The sequence below is a fragment of the Denticeps clupeoides genome, unplaced genomic scaffold, assembly GCF_900700375.1.
Source record: "Denticeps clupeoides unplaced genomic scaffold, fDenClu1.1, whole genome shotgun sequence".
In the NCBI taxonomy this organism is placed as follows: domain Eukaryota; kingdom Metazoa; phylum Chordata; class Actinopteri; order Clupeiformes; family Denticipitidae; genus Denticeps; species Denticeps clupeoides.
Genome location: NW_021630091.1, coordinates 164,309 through 184,576, shown reverse-complemented (window position 1 = coordinate 184,576; position 20,268 = coordinate 164,309). Strand labels below are relative to the sequence as shown.

At 44.7% G+C, this 20,268-nt stretch overlaps 4 protein-coding genes across 4 annotated transcripts in view; 3 read left to right on the top strand and 1 right to left on the bottom strand.

Annotated features, from left to right (window-relative positions):
- The first annotated feature begins 233 nt into the window (after nt 1–233).
- On the top strand, nt 234–2,625 carry LOC114783306 (Bardet-Biedl syndrome 12 protein homolog). Its single transcript, XM_028968730.1, has 2 exons — nt 234–337; nt 535–2,625. The coding sequence occupies exon 2, from the start codon at nt 535–537 to the stop codon at nt 2,347–2,349; it is 1,815 nt and encodes a 604-aa protein (XP_028824563.1). The 5' UTR covers nt 234–337; the 3' UTR covers nt 2,350–2,625.
- A 2,580-nt stretch (nt 2,626–5,205) lies between these two features.
- On the top strand, nt 5,206–11,263 carry LOC114783308 (fibroblast growth factor 2-like). Its single transcript, XM_028968732.1, has 3 exons — nt 5,206–5,826; nt 7,734–7,837; nt 8,980–11,263. The coding sequence occupies exons 1-3, from the start codon at nt 5,649–5,651 to the stop codon at nt 9,163–9,165; spliced, it is 468 nt and encodes a 155-aa protein (XP_028824565.1). The 5' UTR covers nt 5,206–5,648; the 3' UTR covers nt 9,166–11,263.
- Nucleotides 9,528–15,291, bottom strand: LOC114783307 (nucleoside diphosphate-linked moiety X motif 6-like). The gene is made up of 5 exons (XM_028968731.1): nt 14,985–15,291; nt 14,247–14,450; nt 12,338–12,393; nt 10,670–10,724; nt 9,528–10,220 (listed from the first exon to the last, which is right to left on the bottom strand). Exons 1-5 carry the CDS (start codon nt 15,250–15,252, stop codon nt 9,835–9,837), a joined length of 969 nt encoding a protein of 322 aa, XP_028824564.1. The 5' UTR covers nt 15,253–15,291; the 3' UTR covers nt 9,528–9,834.
- Nucleotides 15,010–20,268, top strand: part of LOC114783299 (ATPase family protein 2 homolog) — a 69,963-nt gene continuing 64,704 nt past the window's right edge. The window contains exons 1-8 of the mRNA XM_028968721.1: nt 15,010–15,188; nt 15,956–16,080; nt 17,086–17,243; nt 17,697–17,755; nt 17,854–18,498; nt 19,500–19,629; nt 19,750–19,806; nt 20,011–20,134. Coding sequence (XP_028824554.1) covers nt 16,015–16,080; nt 17,086–17,243; nt 17,697–17,755; nt 17,854–18,498; nt 19,500–19,629; nt 19,750–19,806; nt 20,011–20,134 — 1,239 coding nt within the window. The 5' untranslated portion in view covers nt 15,010–15,188; nt 15,956–16,014. The remainder of the gene's footprint in view (nt 15,189–15,955; nt 16,081–17,085; nt 17,244–17,696; nt 17,756–17,853; nt 18,499–19,499; nt 19,630–19,749; nt 19,807–20,010; nt 20,135–20,268) is intronic.

Here is a 20,268-nt window from a genome sequence, read left to right as displayed (position 1 = left end):
GCCCACTCGGGTTTGTTGCGACCGCACATGCCCCACTTCCTCCCTCTTCAACTGCGCATGCGCGCACTGTGGCATCGCTGTGTTGCCAGATTGGAAACTGCAAGGCCGTCGACGTTCACGCAAACTGCCACGAGACTGTGTTCAGACGCTCCGGGTGTGTTCTCTCACCTTCGATCACGTTAATTAACACCAATCGCCCACATACGCGCAACGTTTGAAACGTTTGAAGGTCAGATTTGCAGTTGCGCTAAAACTCCAACCTGGCAACCGGCGAAGCGCCGTCTTGTTGCTGACGTTGTTTAAACGCGATTGCCACGAAAAGGACCGACGCGAGAAGGTTGGTGTTGACTGTAGGCATTATGCTCTTCTGGCATGATGACGCTACTCTTACGATTACCGCCGTTTTGTAATTACTCACAAACAAAACTTCCGTGTTGTGTGAAAATGTGTGCTACGAGGGTGTCCGTTGAACATCGTTAATCCCCCTGTTGCTCACATGGAACTCAAGTGAGGTCGTTGTCACATCTTTTGCAGATGTCGCGCGTCGTGCCATCCTCTTCAAGCCGAGGCCAGCATGTAGGACTGCAGCAGCTTGCGGCGCTGACCACGGCGGCACATGCTTTCCTGGGCCCGAGTAAGAGGTACAAGTTCATTGTGGACGATGGCGGCCGGGACTCGGCCTTGGTTTGCTCTGGTTTTCGCCTCTTGGAAAATCTGGACCTGACTTGCTCGGTTGGGCAGCTGCTGAACGAGGCGGTGCAGGCCCACCAGAGGGCCTTCCGCTCGGGGACGGGGTCGCTCCTGTTTCTGGCCGGGGCGTGGGGCAAGGCCGCGCTGGAGTGCCTTCGCCAAGGAATCGCCGTTCCCCACATCCTTGCCGGCATGTCCGAAGGCCTGGACGTTTGCCTGCAGGTGTGCAGGGAGAGGGCTCTTTCTCTGGAGGACCTCCTGAAGGCAGGACAGCGAGATTCGCCGCAACCCCGTCCAAGACTTCTGTCCGCGACCTCCAGGAAAATCAAATTAACACACAGTCGACATTTCGGTTCAGTAGAAACCCAAAATTCAGCTCTGCAGCAAAAATGTCTTCAAGATGCAGACCTGTCTTACGTTGCTACGTTGGTGTCCCATGGTTGTAATGATGCAATGAGTTTGGTTTTAGAAGCTGGCAGGATTCAGTCGGCAATGAGCGGGAAATGTGACACTTTTCACTCTTTCGACATTGATAAAGTGGCAACCTGCGTGTTGCCGGGCCCGTCTGAAGAGCACTCCTGCGCTTTGCCCGGTTACGTGGTCCATTTGACTGACGAACGGGCATTTCTTATAGAGCGCCTGGCGGGCAGGCTGCAAATCGTCCTGCTGAACGGAGACCTGAGTGAAAGCTACCGTCACGTGGGCTTCTGCAACCCCCCGGGACTTCGGTACGTCTCCGATGCGCTGGACGTGCACCGAGTTGGTGGAGAGGAGGAGTGGATGGACGGTGTCCTGGGCACCTTGGCGAAGCTCGGCGTCGGCGTCGTCTTTGTGACCGGCGCCGCGTGTCGGAAGCTGACTGATCGCTGCTGGAGATGCGACATTCTGGTGGTCGAGCGCGTCAGGCCGGCCGTCCTGCGCGACTTTGCCGGGGCCACGGGGGCGGTTCCCGTCGCCTACGCCAGCCAGCTGAGCAAGCGCTGCGTCGGCTCGGGCGTGCGGGTGCGGCCGTGGCGACGGTGCGGCGCCAGTCCCAGGGCCGAGTCCCTGGCCGTGACCGTCACGGCGGAGCGCGCCGCGCTGGTCACGGTAGTCATCGCCAGCCCGGTACGCAGCAAGCTGCAGGCACTGGAGGACCGGTTCTGGGGCTGCGCCCATCGGCTGCACCACGCGCTGGAGGATGGGAAGCTCCTTCCTGGAGGGGGCGTAGTTGAGCTGCAGTGCGTCCGACAGCTTCGGGAACGGATGAAGGGTCCCGCAGAGCAGACCAAGTGTGGAAGGCCGAAGGGGCCGTACGTGGCCATTGTCCTACAGGGGATGATCAACGGTCTGATGGACTACGTCTCCACAGTGATGTGTAACAGCGGGCTCTTCTCATCCAAAGCAGACGCCTGGGCCGCTATTAATAACCAGCTGAAAGAAACCGACGTGACGTCTGTCGGCGCAGGCGTGGCTGGTCTGGATTTGAGTGACCAAGCTGAGTGTGAGTCCGCTGCGGGCGAGACAGGACGGGCGTACGATAACACGTCTGTGAAGGTGGAGGCGTGGAGAAGAGCTCTAGATCTCGTCTTCTTGGTGCTTCAGACAGACGCTGAAATCATCACAGGCATAGACATTGAAGACAGGAAATGGCAGCACGATGGATTGATGTTTCTTTGATGTGGAATTATAGGTTTACTTTTGGAAGTTTATTTCATGTAATATATGACATTTCTAGTAATGTTTAGAGATCTGGAACAAAAATTCATTCGACAATTTTGTAAAAATTTTAAATAAACCTAACATGATGTGCTTAACCAAATTGGTGTAGATTTGTAATTTAGTTATACATGTTTTTTCATATTTTTTGTATGAACGTCTGGAATAAAAAAATTTTATGTGGTTGAATAATTATGAAGTGTCCTTCAAATGAAGCATAAATTCTTACCAGAAGGGGGTGACAAATGTTTTTGCCATCCCATTGGATATCAGTCTCTCGTGGTGAAAAGGTCATTTTTGTGTTTCATCCCCAGATCTCTGCTAAGCACCTCCCGTTCTGACATGCCGTAGACGGTGCATTCGAAGTGCCCATCTCTTATTTGTCTTAGTCGGACTTCATCTGGAATATCTGCCCTGTCTGTACACACGCGGCTTTCGTTTCAAACACCTGCTCGCATATGTGACCCGTTTGTCAGGACGTGGAGCCGTCAGGACGTCTCCGGAGTTCCGGTGATGTCTGCCTTCCCCTTGTCCAGCACCTTGCTGGAGTTTTGAAAGGCCCATTCAGCTGGTCCCGGTAGAAGGTGTTGTGGGTGTGTGTGTAGAGATGAATATAGCCATTTTTGGTTGGGTGGGTGGTAGGTAACACACTCGCCTATGAACCAGAAGACCCAGGTTCAAATCCCACTTATTACCATCGTGTCCCTGAGCAAGACACTTAACCCTGAGTGTCTCCAGGGGGGGACTGTCCCCGTAACTACTGATTGTAAGTCGCTCTGGATAAGGGCGTCTGGAAAAAATGCTGTAAATGTAAATAATTGTCTCTCAGGCTATAATTATTGAAAAAGTTATCGTTGGCTGACATCATGAGATGGACAGAGGTGGCCTAGCGGTTAAGGAAGCGGCCCCGTAATCAGAAGGTTGCTGGTTCGAATCCCGGTCTGCCAAGGTGCCACTGAGGTGCCACTGAGGTACCACTGAGCAAAGCACCGTCCCCACACACTGCTCCCCGGGTGCCTGTCATGGCTGCCCATTGCTCACTCAGGGTGATGGGTTAAATGCAGAGGACAAATTTGTCCTCTGCTGCTGTGTATCACAAGTGACAATCACTTCACTTCATGTTTCTTTTTTTTTTTATTTTATTTGTCACATGCATAGTTATAGCAGTACAACGCGCAGGATGCTCTCCACAGGTCTCAGGCACTGTTTTGCTCTCTTGATCTGAGCCTGGATGTGCTCAGACCACATCAGGTTCTCTGAGATGTGTACAACCAGGTAACTGAAGCTGCTTACCCTCTTCACTGGAGTCCTGTCAATTATGGTCCACCACCAGCTCCTTGGTCTTGCTGACGTTCAGCAGGCGGTGGTTTTTTTTTTTTGACACCACAATGTGAGGTTCTCTACCCCTTCCATGTAGGCCATCTCATCAATAAATGTGCACAGACACACACATTACCAGTCAAAAGTTTGGCTGCGCTACTCTGTAGCAAGGTTCCACGGAGGTCCCCTGGATCAAGGTATAGTCCCCACACACTGCTCCCCGGCCGCCTGTTACGGTATATTTTTGAACCACATTGTATGTTTGTGGCCTTTTGCAGCCTGTGCAAAGTATGAACCTCCACACAGTTACAGTCTCAACCTTTTATGCCCTTTCAATGAGAAACACTCACATGCACACCTGCAGGAAACTCCCTAGAGGTCAAAGGCCAACCAAGGTTTGCGAGGTAAGACTAGCAAGGCCCAATAAATTATGAGGAGATTCGGAATGCCCCGAAGAAGGCCCGACTGTCATAGCTGGGTGGACAATGCTTAATTGTAGACTCTTTATGGCTTTTGCTAACTCAAAAGACATCGGCCTGGCCTCAGCAGCCAGGAACCGAGTTATGATGACATATGTGCGATTACATCCACTGAACTCACACACTTAACTATGGGTCTAACTTTGTGCATGCGTGAAAGAGCACAGATAAATAAGAAATTTGTTGCATGATTCATTTATGATTTATATATGCATGAACACTTATTCTTGAAGCGAAGTTATAGAAATGTATTATGAATTGATCCTTGCTGTATGTCTAAGCACACAAACACACAGAGGAGACAAGGTCTGTCCTTGAGGCCTCCCTTCGCCGACTCCACACGGATCCTGGGAGTGAACGCAAATCATTCAACAAGCCCCTAACTAACCGTAGCTGCGGAAAAACATAGACAACACAAACAATCAATCACACTATTGAGATTCGAAAAAGGTCAAGCACACACACAATTGCCATAGTCTTTTGTGTCTTCTTGATGTTTTTTAGGATGTGAACAAATATAAGAGAAAGGTATAATATAAGAAAGGTATAAGCAGGCATTTGTGGAAAAGATGTCATCAGCACCATTTACCAACCACAATGTTTGGTGCAGCCAGGGAGTCATGTCGACATTTTTCCAGAAAACTATTTGTGCTAAAAAAAAAAGATTTGTGCTTAATTTTACATCCAGTCTCCGAGCAACTGCAATGCTTGGCACGTTTTCAAGTGAAAAAGTGAAAATAGTGAACTGATTGTCATTGTGAAACACAGCACAGCACACGGCGCTCACAATCACCCATGCATCAGCCATGGTGAGCAGTGGGCAGCCATGACAGGCACCCGGGGGTATATATATATACAAATTATATATATATTTTATACATATATAAAATTTCAAGCCTGTTTTTCCTGCTGCTGAAAAGATGGATTTTATTTATATTGGCTAATGATTTCCTGACAACCCCTTTTTTTTCTATTTACACAGTGTGTGTGTGTGTGTGTGTGTGTGTGTGTGTGTGTGGGGTGTATGCCGTCTGAAGGCCACAAGGGAAATCTCCTGAGTCCAGTGCCAGCTGCCGGGCTGTAAACACTGCAGCATTAGAAAAGTGGAACGAACAGAGCGGTGGGAAAACCCAACTCATCTGCCTCAGCAGGAGCACTCGGCAACATTCACTTTCCCAGCGTTCTGTCTTCTCAAAGCCCCGGCAGGACAAGGACGCGCCGAGGATCCAGTGTCAGTCGGCAGGCCCTGTTCCCAGACGTTTTTGCTCCAGCCCCTAGCCTCTTAGCAGAAGGCTTGCTGGTTTCGAAGGAGGGTGTGTGACCCTTGGAGGTTAACAAGAATCAGGTTCTTTCTGGCTGGGTGGAGGAGTGGAGGTTGGAGGAGGAGTGGCTGATCCTGAGAGGCCACTCTGGGGCTCCTGCTCTGAGAAGGAGCAGAGTTTGGGAGACGGGCAGAGGGATATGGCTACTGGAGAGATCACCACTCTGCCGGCCACACCTGACGATGGGGGCAGCGGCGGCTTCCCGCCAGGCAACTTTAAAGAACCCAAGAGGCTGTACTGTAAAAACGGAGGCTATTTTTTGAGGATAAACTCTGATGGAAGGGTGGATGGAATTCGAGAGAAGACCGACCCCCACAGTAAGTGCTTTCAGAGCTTTCGCTCTTTCCGCGGGCTCAGAGCGAGCGGGCAAACAAAGCTTCTTTATGTAGTTTAGGTGTCAGAGGGAACAAACTCATGGGCTTCTGATGAAAAATTTCCAACGCGATTACACTTCAAAACAAACTGTGTGCCTAAACCTGACATCCATGCTAATGATGTGGGTATAAGAATCGCTTTCATTTCTTCCTTTAAAGAGATACACATACCAACTTATATGGGACTATATCTGTGACCTGATATCGGGACATATACATATCTTGGATTATCACATTTTTTCATTGCATTTGTGTTCATTCATCATTCTCTACGTTACCATGGTCCATCCTCAAAAATCTTGTAGGACCAACATGGCCTGGACAAGTTTTGTCACACTTTGTGATTTCTTAGGAACAGTCAGAACCTCATCTTAATGCAAAAAACCCTCCACAAATCTCCATCTTTGACACTATGTAGATTCTGAAATGTTGCTGAAGGATGAACACCTAAAACCAAGGGATTCATCAGAAGGTGAAAATAGTGAGCAGGTGCACTTACTATGGTAAGAGACTGAAGTAATGAAGTATTATGAAGTAATGAATCGAGCACATGGTTGGATGCACTGTCGCTACGCAGATGCATGCAACAAGTTATTGCAGATTTGTTTGAGATGGAATCATGCTCCTGTTTATGCTATTCATGCTGAAAAATTCTAAACTTCTGGGCAACATACTGATGGATTTCTGAATGAAATGATATCTGGTCTTCATCTTGGACACAAAATGAAATAAAGACAAAGGGGACGCAGCCCAGCCACTTCTGAGTTCTAGATCACAGATGCCATCACACTCTGCTGTCGAATTTCCTAATGCTACTTGGAATGCTGTGGTCTCTCCAAAGCCGTTAAGCACCCTGCGCCTTCACCACCTCTGACCACAGAAACTCATGTGTTTGGATGCAAGCGCAAATTTGTGCACATTTGACAAAAAGTCCATATTTTTTCACAGTTTACCATACAGTTTGCTTGCAACCATAGATATTTAGCACAAAATACATCTGCAGGTATTTACAGGTGTCTCTAGTCTCAATTCTTCTACGTGTTGCCCTCGGTCCATACCTCACACCTAGGGAGGTGGAATTGATGTTCTGATGCTCACATACATGCACTGCAAGCTGTGCCACACCTTTTCTTCTGACACCTTGCTATCAAGGCCATCATAAAGGTCTTTGGCAATATGTGCCACAGTGTTACTCCTCTGTATCATCAGGGTTGTTCTTCCTAGTGCTGTCTTTGGTAGATATTAACCCATGCATACTGGGAACACCCAACAAGGCCTGGAGATTTGTCAGCTGTTTTTTTCTGCTTCCAAAACATCAACTAAATTATCGCTGAATCATCACTCTACTTTCAATTATAAATAACACAATTTGCATAACACACTGTCTTAAATATTACAATAAACCTGCGCGAAAGGGGAAAACCCTCAGCTATCAATTTTGCTTATTAGTCATAATTAAGGTAACAATCAGAACATTCAAACAATATAATGTATGCAACCATGGTAACATGCCTAAAGACGTGTGTGTGTGTGTGTGTGTGTGTGACACATATGACACATTTTATATATATATAACACACACACACAAACACACATATATATATATAATACATTTATATTAATAAGCTTAGTGTTAAGTTACCATATGTGGATACAATGTTACAATGAAAAGTTACATATTTGTTAAGATTAGTAGCTACATGTATATTTAATCCATATTTAAACAATATAACCAGGTACAGTGATTGGTAATGTTAAGGGAAGAGCAAAACCAAAGCAGGTTGTAACTTTTATTCTGAGTTGGAGAAGACAGGAACACACCAACTTTTTTTTGTTTTGTTTCCTTCCAGTTAAGCTTCAGCTCCAGGCCACCTCAGTGGGGGAGGTGGTGATCAAAGGCCTTTGTGCGAACCGCTACCTTGCCATGAGCGGAGACGGGAGGCTGTTTGGAGCGGTAAGTGCTTCCATACAGTTGCCTTTTGTGCAGCGAGCTCCTTTGTCATTGTCTTGACATCACAACATGTGGTTTTTTTTTTTGGGGTAAACTTGCATATTTTCGTGTACATCCGCTGACAATCATTAACTCTGGGTTCTGCGTGCGGGTAATTTGTAATGCAGGCCTTTTTTTTTCCTTATGCTGATTTCCATTTCACCATGGGCTGGATGATGGGAACGTCAGGGACCTGAGGTAGCCCTTAAGGCACGGATGTGGTCCTGTGGTTTTTCAGGCTTACACCGCGGTCCCTGAAGAGAGTTTCCTTCCACTGGCCACCCACTGACACGTTCATAGCATCTTTACAGATGTGGCCTCATTAAGAAAAGTCTCCTAAATGTGGCCTTTGACTCAAGGAAGTGTTACTGCATACAGGTTCCAAGTGTCGAACTGACCAGTTAAAACAGAAGCGGCTAAGGCTGAGCAATTCATAAAACCAGTTTGTACCCTTATATAGAGAGAAGAGCCAGCTGAGGAGAGACTGGTCTCAGCCTGGCTTTTCTCAGCAAACCTTGCCCTGTCTGAAGAAGAGCTGACAATTACTGATCATTATCATTAAACTGCTGCTTCATCTGTTACGGTTGCTCTGCAAGTTAACTGCTATCAAACGTGCAATGTACTTGAGGCCAAGTTTCCACAAGAAACTGGACTTGGCCACATCATTGCTATTTTTAACTCACAATATATTATGAAGTGTATATACCACAGAGGAAAATATGACTTAAAGGTCCCCTATTATGAAAATGTCACTTTATGAGATTATTTAAGATTCCCCTAGCCTATCTATGGTCCTACAGTGGCTAGAAATGGCGATAGGTCATTCTGCAAAGCAGTGGTTTCTTTTTTTTTTTTTTTTGAAAAAACACCTACATGACATGACTTAATGTTTGCGTCAAACTTTGAAAGTTAAATAGTGAAAGTTAAGTAATTGTCATCGTGAAACACTGCAGCACAGCACCCTGTGCATTCATATGGGTGAATCAACTAGTGCAATATTTTACAATTCATGGTAATTTGTCAACATTATAAGTATTATGTTGTTTTTAACTGATGTGTCATAGACCTAAGCACGGTCCTGAAAGTTTTCCTCTCTTGCTGTTTAGAGACGGGCTACCGATGAATGCTACTTCCTGGAACGTCTGGAGGCCAATAACTACAACACCTACCGGTCCAGGAAGTACCCCGACTGGTATGTGGCTCTGAAAAGGACTGGCCAGTACAAGACAGGATCAAAAACCGGGCTGGGACAGAAAGCCATCCTGTTCCTTCCCATGTCGGCCAAGAGCTGATCCCTGATCACCCAAAAATTGTTGTTTTGGAAAGATGTGAAAAGACTTGAAAAAGATCAGTCATTATCATCAGCAGCCTAATGGCTGATTTTATGCTTCAAAAGCAAAGATCTTATGGTCATTACCAATTTTACAATGTGAGACTCCTTAATGTTTTATATTTCCTAATACTTATTTAGTCTAATCTTATAATTGACGTGCGGTGGGTACAGATAATACAGACTAAAATGGAATGTGTTTGAGGTTGTTCTCTTAATGCTTACAGCAAAAGCACTATACACCACATAACCATTCAGTGCATTCTCTAATTCTCACATCCAGATCTGGCTTTAGTGATTTAAGGCACGGCACTTGTCATGTTATTAGATTTCACACTGTAACTTAAATCATTTAATAATACTCTTAACAGAATGCTTTAAAACACATTTGCTAAAAAGTAACAGCTTATTGTATGTTTAAAGTTGTGTGACAGAATATAACATCCCCTATAAATTCCCTGTACAGTAGTTACTTTTGATATTGAAGAACCATGCCCATCGCAACTTTAATGAGCTGCCTGATGTGGTTCTTTGACCCCAGAGTAGAATTCCTGCATGTACTTTTTCACTGTAACAGTAGTAGCAGACGGTCCCGCCGTGGTCCAGTACGTATGAACAAGTCCAGCTGCTTTCAGGAGCATCTGAGGGACTCGGGTAGCTGCCGGTGGAAGAGCTGGTAGAACATCCCAGAGTAGACGGCAGGCAGCTCTTCCATGGTGAGGTCGATGTGCTGGAAGCCGTGGTGCAGGCCGTAGAGCAGGAGGCGGGCCATGCGGCTGGTGATGGGCGTGGTCTCGGCGGTCCTGCACAGCTCGGCCACCTCCATCCACTCGCAGCGCAGGCACTCGTGCCTGCAAAAGTTGATGCTGTGGGTCAGGGGGCTCAGGCGGCATATGAGGTACATGTCGGACATGCCGAAAGCCCCGGGGTGGTTGTGCTGCTGCCGGATGCTGAGAAGGGAACGGAATTCCGCCCGTACGCCCGTCTCTTCGTAGACTTCGCGGGCCGCTGTGGCGCCTTAAAAATAGAAATGGGGTTAAATGTTTCAGTTTTTTCTTAAACATCTATAGCTTTTGTTCCCAATTTGTATCAACATTACTCAGTGCAGCTTTAACGAATGTGGTATCCAACCTGTCTGTACCATATATTAGCAATTCATATTTCAAATGCACATTATTCATTATGTCTCTTTTTGCCAAAAAAGCCTTAAAATATAAACAAAGGGAGAGTACTGTAATAGTGAGGGTCAACCGTAATACGTGCTGCAATACATACTGCAAAATGACATTGCACTTTTTTAACTGAACAATGCGGCATCATCTTGTCGGTGGCCCAGGTCCAGCGCGTTGCCATTGTCACGATTTAAAAGCCATTTTTCACTTTTTCACATTTTTCAACATGTTTTCTGTTCTGTTCTGTGCAGAGCCACTGTGAAAATATCCAGAATGGGTAGGCTAGGTACTTACCAATGTTTTCTCCCAGATCAGATAATCCTCCGGGAAACTTCCAGGCATTCTTTGTCTGCAATGACACGCCATGTCAAAAAATCTTGGAAATCCCTCAAAGATCTTCTAATCCATTTTTCCTTTTTGGTCAATCACAGCGTATGTGTTGTGTGTTCATTCTTAAGACTACAACATTCTTTCTCGCAGTGGCTGCATCTTCATTAGTCTGGAACACAACATTTGTTGTTTTATGGACTGTGGAAATCACACATGCTGCTGTAATGCTAATGTTAGAACGTCCCGCAAACTGCTATTGCTTAAAATCTAACCGTAACGATTGGGTTGAGGACTGGTTGAAGAAAATCTCCTCGACCAATCAGAGTCGCATTTTGATGGCGTGCATTGCCCAAAATAATTTGTCTTCTAAGTTGTTCTAAATGTTGGAGTCTACTGAGCTTCATACAACGGTTAATTATTCATGACCGATATTTAAAAAAGAAACGCTGCTAGTTTTAAATTATAACACAAGTGTTGTATAGTTTTGTGTCACATCTTGAAGGTATTTAAAGAGCTTTATTTTATTATTTGCTGTATTAATTGCAAAGCTTCATCACACTACCCTTGTAACAAAATGTCTAATAAATGCTATTTTTCTGTAATGTTTTATATTAAACAATTAAATAAAGAAGAAAAAAAAATATGTTGACATTCATTTCATTTACTGCAGTGCCTTATTACACTAGAGACAGTTTAAAGATAAAAAAATTGCTGTTTTTAAATAATCTTCTTTTATCGTGCCCCACATAACAAAGTCTCTAATATCCTTGTCTATGACAAAACTGGGGTACATATTTGTGTTTCGGTAACCTAAATCTGGAGTAATGTTTTATCTGAAAGTGCCAGCGGCCTTGAGCCAAAAGAAACGTGACCCCCGATTCCAGTAAATGACGGCAGAGTAACTGGCTTTGGAGTAAATACAGAGCGCAAGGGAGATAAAGCAAGGGGGACTCTTTACACTACAGGAAGAGAGCTGAAATAATTTACATCTAGACTTGTTCATAATAAGAGTGTTATTCATTATTAATAAATAGAATCTCGGTGATTGACATACAGCACATTAACGAGGCCTTAATTCCCACCAACGACGTACAGCACAGTCCCCACCGTAGACCGTCTGTCTGCGTTCACTATACTGATGAACAGGAGAGTATTATTTCTCGGAGGAAAAAGCACACGCTTCATGAATCTCATTTTGTATAAGCAGGGAGGCAAAGCTAGTTTTTGTTGTTACTCAATTCTTGTCCACGAAAAATGGTTTATGGTTTTGATCTCATCCAGAGCTCATCAACCTTTGTGACTCCCAGGGGCCGCTGGGCTCACACAGCAGGCGCTCATGCGCCTTATTAACGGGTCCTGATCACTCCAAGCCGATGCCAATTAGGCCAGAGTGATCAGGACCTGTTTAAAGAGCGCATGCAGCAGCCAGGATGTGGACTGATGTACCTTGTCTGTGTTTGCTCCTGACAACCATCACACGCCTTCGGGTTTGTTTCCTTTGTTATTAATAAAATGCCTTATCCCCGCCTCCCTGTCCTACGCATCCCAAGTCGTGACAACCATGCAAGTCAAAAGGTGGATTAACACTTGCAAACGTTCTGATATGCTTTTCATGAGGTGCTGATACACTACCTTGTTTTTATCTTGGACAACCAGAACCTTTCCATTGGTCTCGTCCAGGACAGCACCTTAAAGAATTGTAAACAATACACATTTTTAAAGAAATCCCACATTTCTTGTGGAAAATAAATATGAAACCTAAAATCTTCTGGTCTAAGAAGGATTGGGTCCTCAACCTAAACCCTGGGATCGAGAGAGCAGCTGCTCCTGCTGCCCCCACAACGGTCTGGATAGTGTCAGCCATGTCACACAGGAAGCTGGGTGGGTTCGGCCAGCTCTGCTTTTGAAATGTTTGTTGTCTCAGACGGCAGGACCAGGAAGCAGTGATGCCGGCCGATGGTCACAGTGGATTCCTCGGCAGGTTCTGACTAGGAGTGTTAGCTATGAGGCTCGATGACTGCTACAGAGGTGCGGCAGTTCGGACCAGACGAACAAGGCCAAGAACACATGTCCTTCACAAATGTTCATGTGAGGAGAGGTGGAGATCTACAACTGAGGCACGCGCTGCAATTATGGTCATTACAAATGCATTAAATCTGAGAGAGTTGGCAATAAAAATGTCCTCGGTGACATCAAGAAGAAATTTTCTTAACAATTACAAAATGTATCAGAGTGAAGCATCTGTAAAAGCTTTAATTCACTACACATAATGGGCGCATCAGATCATATATTTGAAGTTTTATTATTTTCATCCCAGCTACCACACACGGTTCCAGTAACAGGCTTTTAAAATCCTGCTCTAGTTTAACCAGTCCTATCAGCATTCCGTCTAATTGCTCCGTGGCAAGTCTACCCATGGTGGTCACAGCTGGAACATGGGAAGACTCATTATGGAATGGACAGAAAGCTGGTAGTAGTATCCTAGTGGTCAGAACGCTCGCCTACAAACCAGAAAACCCCAAAGTCGCAAGTTCAAACCCCACTTACCACCATTGTGAACCTGAGCAAGACACTTAACCCTGAGTGTCTCCAGGGAGACTGTCCCTGTAACTACTGATTGTAAATCACTCTGGATTGAGGGCGTCAGATTAATACCATGAAAGAAAAAAGTTTTTTGTTTGGTCTAATCTAATCTGATGACATTTGTTTGAACATCTGCCTACAGGTTAAAAGAAAATATGCATCTGAATGTGCTGAAAATAATTTAAATCCATTTTTTTTCTCTACCAAAGACGGTTCTGACGGTTTACATTTGATTAACTAGCAGTTTGAAGAGTTCTAAAGTTTACGGGGACTTCTGTATGGAGTCAGAATGAAGCAAGTCAACTATATAACGTCAGGGTGAGTTTATCTCTTAGATAACAATTACAAATAGCGGCAGATGGAAATGTCCCCTCTTGGGCATCCAGAATAAAGCAGTTTCACAGGCATGCTCTAACATGCCCCACCGGCTTTCTGGACCAGTCCAGGAAGATGTTTCGCCATCTGCTGGTTGGAATAAAACTTAGCAGAATTTCACTAGGGTGGTAGTAGCCTAGTGGGCAACACACTCAAAGTCACAGGTTCAGACCCCACTTACTACCATTGTGTCTCTGAGTTGGTCCAGGGGCACTGTACCTGTAACTACTGACTGTAAGTCGTTCTGGATAAAGGACAGCATTTAGCAGACACCAGTACCAAGGCAATTTACAGTAGTTACATACTCAGTGGTGGAACATGAAACTGTTACAGGGACAGTCCCCCTAGAGCAAGTGTCTTGTTCAGGGACACCATGTTAGTAAGTGGGGTTTGAACCTGTGATTTGTGCGCTTCTGGTTCATAGGTGAGTGTGCTACCCACAAGGCAACTACCACCCTCATTTGTGCTGTGATTTTGGTGTCATGATTGCAAAAAAACATTTGTATTCACTTCTATCTAGTAAACAGACAAATATGTGAAGAGGTAACTGAATGAACGAAAAGGGTGAATGAAGGCGCCATACCTGCCACTCCAACCTGGTGCGTGGCAAACCCCGGCAGCCGGCTTTCTCCCTCCCCAATCCAGAGGCAGAGTACGGCCTGGTCCTGCCGGGCATGGTGGAAGGTGAAGCCATGAGTGGCCGCAACCGCTGCCAGCCGACTTAGGGCGATTGGCAAATGAAGCCACACTGCTACCCTGCCCTGTTCCTTCCATTGCGTGACGGATTCTGTCAAAGGAAATCACAAAGCAAGACAAATAATACAAATAGAATACATGTAACAACGATATGTAATCAAGAAACAAAAATGAAGAATCCACGTCCATGCTGAACGGAAAAAAAAAAACAAGATAAGAATACACTGCTGAGATGCTTGACTGGGTCATAACCTGACATTTGTGGATGCTCCAGGACCAGAGTTTCATGTTCCCTGTTGCGTGGCCCTGCCATTATAAGAATGAAGAGCTGCGCCACCTGGTGGAACGCCGGACATTACAGGAAAACTAATGCAGTCACAATCATGGGCAATTATTCCGGCAGTTCCGTACCGATTTATTACAAAGACCAACGGCCGTAGCTTGGCCACCCCTGGTCTAAATGGTTTCTGTGCGCTGATTGGCCAAGATCGTTTGACCGTGCGCTGATTGGTCTGTCAATTACGCGCGCTGCCATTGCTGCCATTATATAGTGCATTACACTATATAAGTGCGATATTGTAAAGCCCCCCCCCCCCCCCCCCCCCCCCCCCCCCCCCGGGCTCGCCTTTTAGCAGGGCGCTGAAGGCCTCTTCGCAGGTGTCGGGGGCGAAGTGGGAGACCGTCACCCCGCCGAAGCGGTCCACCTTCCCGGTCAGCGGCTTCTCGCGGTGGAGCTGCAGCCGGCGCGCACGACAGGAGAAGCAGCGGGCAGGGGTTTCTGGCAGCCTCCTAGCCGTACAGCCTCTAGCCAGCAAGTCAAATAATGAAGGTGTGTATTTTGTTAGACGAGCTGGCATATTTGGGAGCCCTTTAGAAAAACGAAAATAGCCCATTGGGACGCAAAAACTCGGACGCGTTCTTCAAAAACAACAACCCTCAAGTCCAAAGGTTATATTATACCGTAAGTAACGTGGTACTATGAATATTAAAATCTTTACCTTAAAGTGCTGACAGGCATAAATCATTTTCTTGCGTAATATAGTATAGTATAGTATGTGTTTTGACGTCAATTTGTATTACGTTTGCCTCAGATCAATCTAATAATCAGAAAAAATCAAGACGTTTGCACTTATATACTTAGTATTACGGTAAAGGGGGCGCGGCTGCACTTTAACCTTTTAACCAGGAAGTTTACGTGCGGTGCGGCGTGCGAGTGCCGGAGATCGGCTCCCGGAACGTAAAATGTCATCGACAAAGAAAAATAAGAGCAAGGCCAGACGAAGCAATGACGACGAGAACTCGGGCGGATTAAAAGATACCGAGAACTCCGAAGGGAGCCTCCCGCTCGCCTGCGGATCTGTGACTGTAGTTGATTTCGTTGAGAAAGGTGCTTGCTTAATAAGATAAAAGAATATTCAGATGAGTCGACTATGTCGAACAAGTTTATTCTCAATATTATTAGTACCATTCGTGTGGTTTTGGTTATTGCTACGTAGTTGCAGCGTATTTGTAAGGTTGTTACGCAGTTATAAGTATTTTCCCGCGAAAAGCCATTTGACCTCAACTTACAACTTCTCTCTGTGCATGCGTCTGCAGCTGACGAAAAGGTTCCTAAAAGATGCAGATCTCTGCTTGCCCAGCTGAGTCTGAATACAATGAAGTCTGTTGGTGTCTGCATCGGGAGGCCAGTGCTGCTGTCCAGCAGTGCAGGGCAGCATGAAGTGGGTATTCCATGTGCACAGTATTTTCTCATATTTAATATTTAAGAAGTGCCAATTGGAAATGGAGCGTTCAGTACTGTGCAAAAGCACAAAGGAAAACAGTTTGTGAAATAATTTCCATGGAACAGTGACATGATGTGTGTAGATCAGCAACACGATATCGTTCTTCCATCTGTAGACCTTTTGTTCGTAGGAGATCGTTCATTAGTTTACAGAGTTGGGAGAGACTGACACCCAGACACATGAATGTACAGTACAGGCCAAAAGGTTGGACACACCTTCTCATTCTTTATCTTCATGACCATTTACATTGGTAGATTCTCACTGAAGGCATCAAAACTGCTATATGAATGATCATGTGGAGTTATGTACTTAACAAAAAAAGGTGAAAAAACTGAAAACATGTTTTATATTCTAGTGTCTTCAAAATTGAGCTCCAAGAGGTAGTCACCTGAAATGGTTTTCCAACAGTCTTGAAGGAGTTCCCAGAGGTGTTTAGCACTTGTTGGCCCCTTTGCCTTCACTCTGCGGTCCAGCTCACCCCAAACCATCTCGATTGGGTTCAGGTCCCGTGACTGTGGAGGCCAGGTCTCCACTTTTTGTTAAGTAAATAACTCCACATGTGTTCCTTCATATAGTTTTGATGCCTTCAGTGAGAAGGTGTGTCCAAACTTTTGGCCTGTACTTTATTTTTTATTTTTTTTTAAAGTCATGTGAATTACAGCTGATGATCCATTTTACTCCTGCTTGGGCTGCGAGAACGTGGAGGAAGAGAAACTGTAATTTAAGTTCAGCTTTTCAGGGCTGTCATCAGTTTAGTTTAGTTTAAAAATGTTCAGTTATGTGGTCATGAAAATTTGCCTTAGAGTCTTGGAAATGATTTTGTAAAAATGTTTAAGAGACCTGTCGTCCCAGTCTTGAACAACTGTTATGGTTAAGTGGTGTCACTACTGACTTAAACCTTTGCATACAGTGGTAGATCTTGATGTGCTTTTTGTTATTCAGGTGTGTATCGCTTGGCCAGTTGGGACTTTTCCCGCCAGGAAAGTTGGCCTGCAGAAATGCACCCTGGCTAGTCTGAGATTAAAGGCCGGTGAAGAAGTTATGCTTCAGCCTGTGACTGGACCCATACTACAGGCGGATGAGGTCCAACTCTCTCTGCGGTAGGAGAACAGGATGTGTGCATGCCAGCATGCAAACTTCTCTCTTTTTTTTTTGTTTTTGTTTTCAGGTGTGATAGGCCACATAACATACTGTCTAAATTCAGATTTTTTTTTACAAAGTTCATTAGAGTGGCTCAGTATATTAATGCTTCTGTAATGAATAATAGATTGTGTGTGTAATAGCTTTTTTTCTTACTGTGATTTTTAAGGAAAAGCATTTGTTCCTTAGTTCCTATGGTTATCATTTTTAGCACTATTATTCTGCATCCAATTCTCAGTGCCTTGGACAATTGAGCTGGTCTGTATCTGTTATGAAATACATTTTCCAGACCCTCTTGGTACATCTACTCCTGGTAGATGTCGTCATCTGGTGGTCAGTTTGGAAACATCATGTGTAGGATCTGTGTAGTCAATTCAGGAAAATTGATGTGATTGCATTCTTATTTCAAGCAGGCAGGAGGACAGTGTGCTCAATACTGAGGAACTCAGTAGCTTCATCGTTCGAACCTTAGGTGGGATGTAATTTACATATATGATAATCCTGTTTGTTTCTTTAAACTTTTATACAGAGTTGAACTATATTTTATGTTTCCCAACCGAAAAAAAACAGATGGAAAGATTGTCCTCCCTGGAAACACCCTCTCCTTGACATACTTTGGCCGTTCATGCAGTCTGAAAGTGGAGAGTCTGCGAGGAGTAGACGGACGTCTTCTGGAACAAAACTCCCCACAAGCTGAGGACGAAGCTACTGCGTCGCTGAACTCATATAATCTGAGCTCCAGCTCACTAGACCTCTCCTTACATCTCAGTCTCCTCAGCATAGAGGGGCAGGACAAGGGTGCTTCGACTAGTACCCCCTCTAAACTGCTCAGCAAAGCTTTTAGTACACCCAGCAGAACTGAAACCCCTTCATCATCAGACAGTCCCTTTCACCGTGGAGTTCCTTCGACTTTGGAGGACTTTGGAGAGTGTGTAGACAACCTGGCGGATGAGGCTGATTGCAGAGCTGGCCAAGGGCAGCCTCCTGTCTCCACAGCCCCATCTGGTGGCCATGCAGGGACTGACACATTTTACTGCATCTCTGCTTGTACGAAGCTGCGGTTTGGGGGGAAAAAGGCGACAGAGGAGGACGCTGAGCCTTCTTCAATACCCAGGGTTACTTACAGCATGATTGGAGGCCTCAGCAGTCAGCTGGACACGATTAAGGAGACCATAGAGCTTCCACTCAGACATCCAGAGCTTTTCAAAAATTATGGTAAAGATTTCAGTAATATATGGCACTTGGTTACAATAAAAAAAAAAAAAGACTAATAACAAAATCTTTCATTCACAAAAGTGAAACATACAAACAACTTGAAATGTCCAGTGCTTTCAAAATACAAAAGTTTATAAATTAACCATGAGTGTTATTAATCAGTAATAAGTAAGTCTCAAAAACAAGTACATTTTAAGACAGACTTACTATGTATAGTAACTTCTGAAAAGGAACTGCTGGGTATAATTTTAGGGTTAGGCACTGAGACAAATTTATTGGGTGGCCTCGTGTTGTTGCAACTTTGACTTTGCATATTTTATGCATATCTCTTTGTTCAGTGTCAGTTTGCCGAAAGACAAAATATTGCCATACAACAAATTTCACCGTTGCCCGACTCCATATTCATTCCCACCTGGGCTGTTATTAGGTCTGGTGTTTGGATAAAACCCTGTGAAAGGTAATAAACCCCCTGCAATAATACATATTTATATGTCTCACCACCTGCCATGGAAGAACAGGAGTTAGAATTTTATATATGTTGTACATGCAGTGTTCCGGACTGCATTGTTCGGCCCTGGAGCAGCAAGTCTCACCTCGTTCCCTGACTATAGTCAGGAACATAGCAGGAACAGTTCACAGACTGAAGTGAGTTTAGTCAGTTGGTAAACTTTGAGAGAATGACTGATAATATATTGTCACTTCAGTCCGTGTACTCATAATATGAATCACATAATTTTTCATTCATGTAATGGCACAATCTGATCTCATGATTGTGATTAGATTTATCATTCAGCTTTAGCCAAAATGAATGTTCAAAAAAGGAAAACTGTCATCTAGTGGTGCAATCAGTTGTCCACATTTGCACCATGTAAAGAACACATGACTATGAAGCTTGTTTAAACATGGAAGTGTGCAGTTCTTCATGTCTAAGAATCTTGTATGTAATAAAGGCATCACTGTAATTACACTGTTGTAGTATCTTCATCTGTCCTTTTCTACAGGTATCCCACCTCCACGAGGAGTCCTCCTCTATGGCCCCCCAGGTACAGGGAAGACCATGATTGGCCGAGCTATAGCCAACGAGGTGGGAGCACACATGACCGTGATCAATGGCCCTGAAATTATGAGCAAGTAAGAACCTCTTTCAATAAATGTTCTGTGCATTTAGCAAATGCACTTTGCACTAATTTGGAAAAATGTTCACTATGTGATTGAAATTGAATTGATCTTCATTTTATCTTGTCATAACAGATACTATGGAGAAACAGAAGCTCGACTGAGACAGATCTTTTCAGAAGCCACACAAAGGTACATCATGCAGCCAACTGGCCTTGCTTTGACTGCTTGTAAGGACGTCCATAGCTGAGTAGATGAGTAATGCTGATGCTAATACTAAACTTTTGTTAAAAATATAGACATTTTCAGTTCTAAAGTATTTTTTATCTGTCGAGGTATCCATAATCCACCAGAACCTTATTGTCTGTTACCCCAAACATATGTTATTATTAACAGGCAGCCAGCCATCATTTTCATTGACGAACTGGATGCACTGTGTCCAAAACGTGAGGGAGCCCAGAATGAGGTGGAGAAACGTGTGGTTGCTTCTTTGCTGACGCTCATGGATGGGATTGGCTCTGTAAGTTCTTGTCCCTATAGCTGTACATAAAATCACAAATTAAGTGAATTGAATTAAAGTTACTTTCTATGGTTGGAATAGCTTTAGAACTTCTTTCTAAAAGTCTCACTTCCTGGTTGGCAAGTAATTAGGAT